This window comes from Clupea harengus, chromosome 26 (assembly GCF_900700415.2).
Source record: "Clupea harengus chromosome 26, Ch_v2.0.2, whole genome shotgun sequence".
NCBI lineage: Eukaryota > Metazoa > Chordata > Actinopteri > Clupeiformes > Clupeidae > Clupea > Clupea harengus.
Genome location: NC_045177.1, coordinates 11,537,222 through 11,544,721, shown reverse-complemented (window position 1 = coordinate 11,544,721; position 7,500 = coordinate 11,537,222). Strand labels below are relative to the sequence as shown.

Below are 7,500 nucleotides of genomic sequence, written 5' to 3'. Positions count from 1 at the left end.
TCTACACCCTGAATGACACATCTTCACCATAGACGTCTACACCCTGAATGACACATCTTCACCATAGACATACACTGGGGTCTACACCCTGAATTACACATCTTTACCATAGACGTACACTGGGGTCTACACCCTGAATGCCACATCTTCACCATAGACATACACTGGGGTCTACACCCTGAATGACACATCTTCACCGTAGACATACACTGGGGTCTACACCCTGAATGACACATCTTCACCATAGACGTACACTGGGGTCTACACCCTGAATGACACATCTTCACCATAGACATACACTGGGGTCTACACCCTGAATGACACATCTTCACCATAGACGTCTACACCCTGAATGACACATCTTCACCATAGACATACACTGGGTCTACTACACCCTGAATGACACATCTTCACCATAGACGTCTACACCCTGAATGACACATCTTCACCATAGACATACACTGGGTCTACTACACCCTGAATGACACATCTTCACCATAGACATACACTGGGGTCTACACCCTGAATGACACATCTTCACCATAGACATACACTGGGGTCTACACCCTGAATGACACACATCTTCTCCATAGACATACACTGGGTCTACTACACCCTGAATGACACATCTTCACCATAGACATACACTGGGGTCTACACCCTGAATGACACATCTTCACCATAGACATACACTGGGGTCTACACCCTGAATGATACATCTTCACCATAGACATACACTGGGTCCTACACCCTGAATGACACATCTTCACCAAGGCTCTGTTCAGCAACCCTGATGTGGTCTGTGGTGTGGCTGTCTCCTCTCTCGTCTGAGGTGCCTTAACTCAAGCCATTCGCAACTTTGGCAAAAGTGTGGAGAGCTGGATCACCAATGCCATGATGAACATCCCAGAGGAGATGGTCCGCATCAAGGTCAGATATACACATATAAATGTGATACTCCCACTGTTCAACTCTCTTTCAAACAACATTTGAAGGCTTTGTCTTGATTAACAAGTATGATAAAGAAATCATGGTAAGATCCACATGAAGAGAGGACCATTATGCAATCTTAGTCTCTAGATGGTGACTTCCATAGTGAGGGAAGAGGTTAACAGATACATCATACATAATAAGGTGTTTATCTGCCTGCTCATTGGACCTCCAGGTGACGTGTGCGGGCGCGTTCGCTCAGACGCTGCGCAGGTACACCTCCCTCAACCACCTGGCCCAGGCGGCCCGCGCGGTCCTGCAGAACACGGCGCAGATCAACCAGATGCTCTCGGACCTCAACCGGGTGGACTTTGCCAACGTACAGGTACTTTCCACAACTCACCTTCCATGTTCTCAGCCTGTTTGTCTTTCTCTCCGTGGCTTTCTGCAGCCAACCCCACAATGTGTCTGACTGTGTGTGTGTGTGTGTGTGTGTGTGTGTGTGTGTGTGTGTGTCTGTCTGTCTGTCTGTCTGTCTGTCTGACTGTGTGTGTGTGTGTGTGTGTGTGTGTGTGTGTGTGTGTGTGTGTGTGTGTGTGTCTGACTGTGTGTGTGTCTGACTGTGTGTGTGTGTGTGTGTGTGTGTGTGTCTGACTGTGTGTGTGTCTGACTGTGTGTGTGTGTGTGTGTGTGTGTGTGTGTGTGTGTGTGTGTATGTGTGTGTGTCTGACTGTGTGTGTGTGTGTGTGTGTGTGTGTCTGACTGTGTGTGTGTGTGTGTGTGTGTGTGTGTGTGGTGTGTGTGGATGTGTCTGACTGTGTGTGTGTGTGTGTGTGTGTGTGCAGGAGCAGGCCTCGTGGGTGTGTCGCTGTGAGGACCACATAGTGCAGAGACTGGAGCAGGACTTCAAGCTCACGCTGCAGCAGCAGAACTCTCTGGAACAGTGGGCTGCCTGGCTGGATAGTGTGGTCTCCCAGGTCCTAAAGCCCTACCAGTTGAGCCCAGCCTTTCCTAAAGCTGCCAAGCAGTTCCTGCTGAAGTGGTCTTTCTATAGGTGATTGTGTGTGTGTGTGTGTGTGTGTGTGTGTGTGTGTGTGTGTGTGTGTGTGTGTGTGTGTGTGTGTGTGTGTGTGTGTGTCATCCCCATTGTTCAGGGTTCAGTCAGTGTGAGTTAGCAGTTAGTGTTTAACAACTATTACATTAAAGTAACACTGTGCAACAATTTGACCCTTTTAGAGGTATGATTTTACAGGCAACTAGTTTTGGTACCATCCTCAAATTCATTTTGATAGCATATGGTCATGTGAAGTACAGATAAACACATGTGTCATTCCCACTAGCCATCCAGGATATACCCTATGTAGTTCTGTGTACCGGGCTGGAACACCCTGCAAAAATTGAAGAAAAGCTTTTAACAGCATGACATTGCCAGCTATACTGCCAAAAGACGCCAGTTTGTGTTGGCAAGCTTCTATCAGTGTCAACTGGGCTGTTGGTGGTGTTTGCAAGGTTTTTGCATACCTTTTCGGTAGTTAGCTTGCTAGTTTTGCAACAGAACTCCTTATTTCTGCTTTAACCCTTGAGCACCAACCTTTAGTTGGTAGCCCTTATGTTTTATTGTTTGTTTTGTTTTTCTATTTTTAAAATGATCTGGTGTTTATTCTATAGAAACCCTCTGAGAGAAAGACTCTGACACTGCTGCTTTAAAGAAGGTTGTAGCGGTGCTTGTCTTCTCAACATCTGGGTCTGCTATAGTGGCAGTTTGTTTTGTTCACAGCATGTTGTTGTAAGTAGTGCGTGTCCTCTCTCTCTCTCTCTCTCTCCATCTCCCTGTGGTTTCCTCTCAGCTCTATGGTGATCCGAGACCTGACCCTGCGCAGTGCAGCCAGCTTCGGCTCCTTCCACCTGATCAGACTCCTGTATGACGAGTACATGTACTATCTGATCGAGCACAGGGTGGCCCAGGCCAAAGGAGAGACCCCCATCGCCGTCATGGGAGAGGTACCACACACCCAGCGCACTCACACACCAGCGCAGTCACACACCCAGCGCACTCACACACCAGCTCTACCGCCACATAGTCTCAACAGTCTTAAAGTAGATCACTCCGAAAGTGGATCACTCCTAAAGTGGATCACTCTTAAAGTAGATCACTCCGAAATTAGATCACTCCGAAAGTTGATCACTCTTAAAGTGGATCACTCCTAAAGTGGACCACTTCGAAAGTTGATCACTCTTAAAGTGGATCACTCTTAAAGTGGATCACTCCTAAAGTGGATCACTCTTAAAGTAGATCACTCCAAAAGTGGACCAATCCGAAAGTTGATCACTCTTAAAGTGGATCACTCTTAAAGTGGATCACTCCTAAAGTGGATCATTTCAAAAGTGGATCACTCTTAAAGCGTATCACCCCAAAGAACCAGTTTACATAGGCCAGTAAGTCATTAGAGGTGTAGGAGTTTCTCACTGCGGATGTTCAGATGGTCAAATCAACGCAAAGTAAAACTAAACAGTGGACCTGATGTAGAATAGCATGGTAACATATGCCAAGACTGATACTTAAAAATCTTCATCAATATATGAACATCAACCTATTTCTAGGCTACCAACATAATACAATTGTTGCTTTCAGATTCCTGTTTGGAAGTATTTTTTAAACTCAAATGAATTGTGAAAATATTCTAAAATAAACCTGACCGATTTTCTTTGCTCTCGAGCTTCCCAGCCCTATTAAATGAAGTGACATTTCTATGAGTGGAGTGTTGAACTAAGCCTTTTGATTTCCACCAGTGCTGTTCCCTCCACTCCTCTCCAGTAGCTGGAGCAGGGCAGGGCAGGCCAATGACAAGAGCAGAAATAGTAAAAATGTTCATGGAAGAGACACAGAAGCTCCCAGGCACACACCCAGCGGTCTGACCACTTTTATTTCTCTACCGTCCACAGTTCTCAACTCTGAACCGCAGTCTTAACACACTGGATCCAGATAAAGGTTGACCGGCTATTTTGTCAATTTCTCTTTTCTGTCAATTCATGATGTGCTCTGCAGGTGATGTGTTTTATTCTTCACTTCCCCTCTAACGTGTGTGTTTACGTCTACAGAAGAAGAGGAGGAGGAGGAAGAGGAGAGTGATGAAGAGTGTCAGGAGCTTTCTTCTCACCCTGCTGACACGAGTCTGGCTCTCGAGCCCCCTGCCAAACTGGCCCGCACCGATTCCAGTGTTCTCTGATCACAGATGCAAACACACACACACACACCCACACACCGAGACACACACATTTGGACACATTCAGTCCCAATCATCCACACTCACAGGATGTGTGAACGCCCAGCCCTGCCAGGTTTGTGTCTCCCATCACTGTGCGTGCAATCAAAAACATGTGGGTTTGCTTCTATCACCTTGTGCTATCTGAAGCTCAAGTTTCCCTGCCTCTAGAATCCCTCGCCTTCATTCACTGTGACGGAGCTACACACACCATTATTTGCCTTCTTCATGATTTACCACCTCATTCCCAAATGCCATTCACAAGTCCCCCACCTATGCCTTATCAAAAACCTCTCTGCCTGAAACCAGTCGGTAGTCCAGCAGATTACAACTGGAAGAGTGACTTGACGAGTGGAAACTTGTAGATTCTTTTTTATAATCTACCAAGTCCGCATCTCGAGTGCCAAGCATGTGATTGAAACTGGGCATGTACCAGCCTGGTTTCCTTTTTTTGTTTTGTTTGATGTGTTTGTCTCCTTTGGACTGGAGAGTCCCATCTGTAGTGATGTGACATATCATCATTCAGTTCTGTTCCTGTGCCACTGCCGTCGGTAGGCCTTAAATTAGCCTTTTCTCTTGAGGTTTGTTTTCATTTTCAATTTTCATCAGAACATTTCTTTTGTGTTCTTTCCTTGGCCAGCTGAGATTGTATGTTTTATTTCAAAGTGTTGCAATGCAAATAAATGAAATGTATAAACCAAGCATTTTGCCAAAATGTTTTACAATTCTAGGTCAAAGCATAACAGAATAGTTTGGTTGATGCCATACCTTTATCATATGTGGAGGTCTGAGTTCAGACATCCTTAAGCAGAGGAAGAACATGATAAGGCAGTCAACTGTACCCCCCCCCCCCCCCACACATCCATCAATATCATTGGCTCATTGTTATGTTTTGTCTCTCATGTCTTACGCAGTATCCAGTGAATGAGAGCGATGATAACAGATACAGATCACATGCCTGATCTGACTACACGTGGCGATAGGGGTTCAGGAAGTAGCGGGGTCGTTCAGCAATCGGACGGTTGCTAGTTCCATCCTGACTCCTTTTCACCAAGTGTCGAAGTGTCCTTGAGCAAGACACACACACACACACACACACACACACACACACACATACACACACATACACACACTCCTTGAGCAAGACACACACACACACACACACACACACATACACACACTCCTTGAGCAAGACATTGAACCCCCAACCGCCCCAGATGTGCAGGTGGGCACCTTTAGATAGTAGCCTCTGCCATCGGTGTGTGAATGGGTAGATGTCTGAGTGTGTGTGTGTGTGTGTGTGTGTGTGTGTGTGTGTGTGTGTGTGTGTGTGTGTGTGTGTGTGTGTGTGTGTGTGTGTGTGTGTGTGTGTGTGTGTGTGTGTGTGTGTGTGTGTGTGTGTGTGTGTGTGTGTGTGTGTGTGTGTGTGGTGTAGATGTCTGAGGCATTAATATGTAAAGTGCTTTGAGTGCTCTATGAGTAGAAAAGCACCATATAAATGCAGTCCATTGACCACTTACTACACATACTGTATGTCCTAGTTGATGACAATCTAGATCAGCAAAGAGAAGATCTACCTTAATAGACCTTAGTAAGTGCAGTGGAATAAAGGGGTTTAGATTACCTAAATCTGACAAGGAAGATCCCTTGCAAAATCTGCTCAATGTATGTGAATACATTTTTAAAAAAGAGAGAATTTTGGTAAATACATGGATGTATTTATATAGAGTATAACTTAAAGAGACCTATTGTTTAAATGTTATTTCCTGTTTGCAAATGACGTCACTTATGTCAATTGTGACTTTGTTAAAAGATATATTGCAGTAATCATATACACTGCATTCAAACCCCTCCAATTCCACATTTTCTTATTTTACAATCTTGTGCTAAAATGGTTTAAACTCATTATTACCTCACCAGTCTACACTCAAAACCAGATAATGAAAAAGCAAAAATGCGATTTTAGACATTTTGGTATTCAGAATCTTCACTCAGTATGTAGTTGAAGCACTTTTGGCAGTGATTACAGCCTAGTCTTGGACCAAAAACCCAACAGCATAATGCTGCCACCACCGTGCTCTCCACTAGACTTGTCAGCAGCCATCGATACAGTAAACCATGACTTCCTCTTCTCTATGTCGTCTGAACTGAGGACTAACGTCAGGGAAAGCATAGTTTGTTTGAATCGTACCTCAGTGGACGTTCATTCAGTGTGTCAGCAGGGACAGGTACCAAAATCTCATCACCTTTCCACTGGTGTACCCCAGGGATCGGTCCTTGGACCCCTCCTATGTTCCATCTACACCGCTTGCTTATGTGAGATCATCCATGCCCATGGGTTCTCCTAACACTTGTCCTTCCCCCCCGGATGATTCCACAATAAATAAAGAGAAGATAGGTGGAATGTTGCAGTGATAGTAAGCTGTGATCCGTTATATAGACAGGCGTGCCTTTCCAAATCATGTCCAATCAAAGTGCAGAAATAGCTCAGAGAAATGGGAGGCACCTGACATTTAAAGTGTCATAGCAAAGGATCTGAATCGAAGTTTTTTTGTTTTTAAGAAATTTACCAATAATTGAAACACCCTGATTTTTCTCTCATTATGGGGTATTGTGTGCAGATTAATGAGGGGAAAAAAATATTTAAAACGATTATAGCATCAACCTGCAACATAACAAATGTGAAAATATTGAAGGGGTTTGAATAGTTTCTGAATGCACTGTATACTGTTCTGTTCCTACCATTATGGCCTTACCTGCATTGTACCTGTAGCAAATGTGGATGTTTTATGACAGATGTAGTGTTAATTGTAAGATGGACTAATATTTGCCACTTTAAAGAGTGAACGAAAAATAGAATTTATAAATAAATCCTTGGTTTGTTCATGCGTTTCTATTTGTCTCTTGAACGTCCATTGCATTGAAAATCAAACTAAACATCTTTTGAACACTTCAAAACACACCTGACAGGACATTGTTGTGAAAGCTTAATTACTGTCAGTAGCATTTTGTTGACACAAGTCAATCAGTTCCTATACATTTTCATGGCCTTACTGTAATATTACATCTAGAAAGTTAAAAGTCAAGCCCCAGAGTATTTTTGCCTCATTTTAATTAGCTATTGATATAAAATAAAAAAAGTACATTATACATCAACAATAAAATGTCCTTTCCAGTATTGTAGTGTGGCATCCTCACTCTACATATGAAGAGGAAATCTACAAAAATGATGAGCTGCTCTGTCGACACACACAGCAAACCCACAAGTGAGATACACGAGTCAACTACACAACCCTGTCCCATTTCT

At 43.9% G+C, this 7,500-nt stretch overlaps 2 protein-coding genes across 5 annotated transcripts in view; one reads left to right on the top strand and one right to left on the bottom strand.

The window, feature by feature from the left end:
- Positions 1-5,002, top strand: part of rfx1b (regulatory factor X, 1b (influences HLA class II expression)) — a 17,892-nt gene extending 12,890 nt beyond the window's left edge. For both annotated transcript variants that reach the window (XM_031563869.2, XM_031563868.2), the window contains exons 13-18: positions 833-930; positions 1,166-1,315; positions 1,776-1,984; positions 2,778-2,931; positions 3,874-3,919; positions 4,030-5,002. In XM_031563869.2, coding sequence (XP_031419729.1) covers positions 833-930; positions 1,166-1,315; positions 1,776-1,984; positions 2,778-2,931; positions 3,874-3,919; positions 4,030-4,157 — 785 coding nt within the window. In that variant the 3' untranslated portion in view covers positions 4,158-5,002. The remainder of the gene's footprint in view (positions 1-832; positions 931-1,165; positions 1,316-1,775; positions 1,985-2,777; positions 2,932-3,873; positions 3,920-4,029) is intronic.
- Positions 5,003-7,288: 2,286 nt separating this feature from the next.
- dcaf15 (DDB1 and CUL4 associated factor 15) overlaps positions 7,289-7,500 on the bottom strand; it is an 8,216-nt gene continuing 8,004 nt past the window's right edge. For all 3 annotated transcript variants that reach the window (XM_031564044.1, XM_012823034.3, XM_031564045.2), the window contains exon 13: positions 7,289-7,500. This exon is cut by the window's right edge and continues 604 nt beyond it. The gene's annotated coding sequence lies outside the window, so the exon portion shown is untranslated.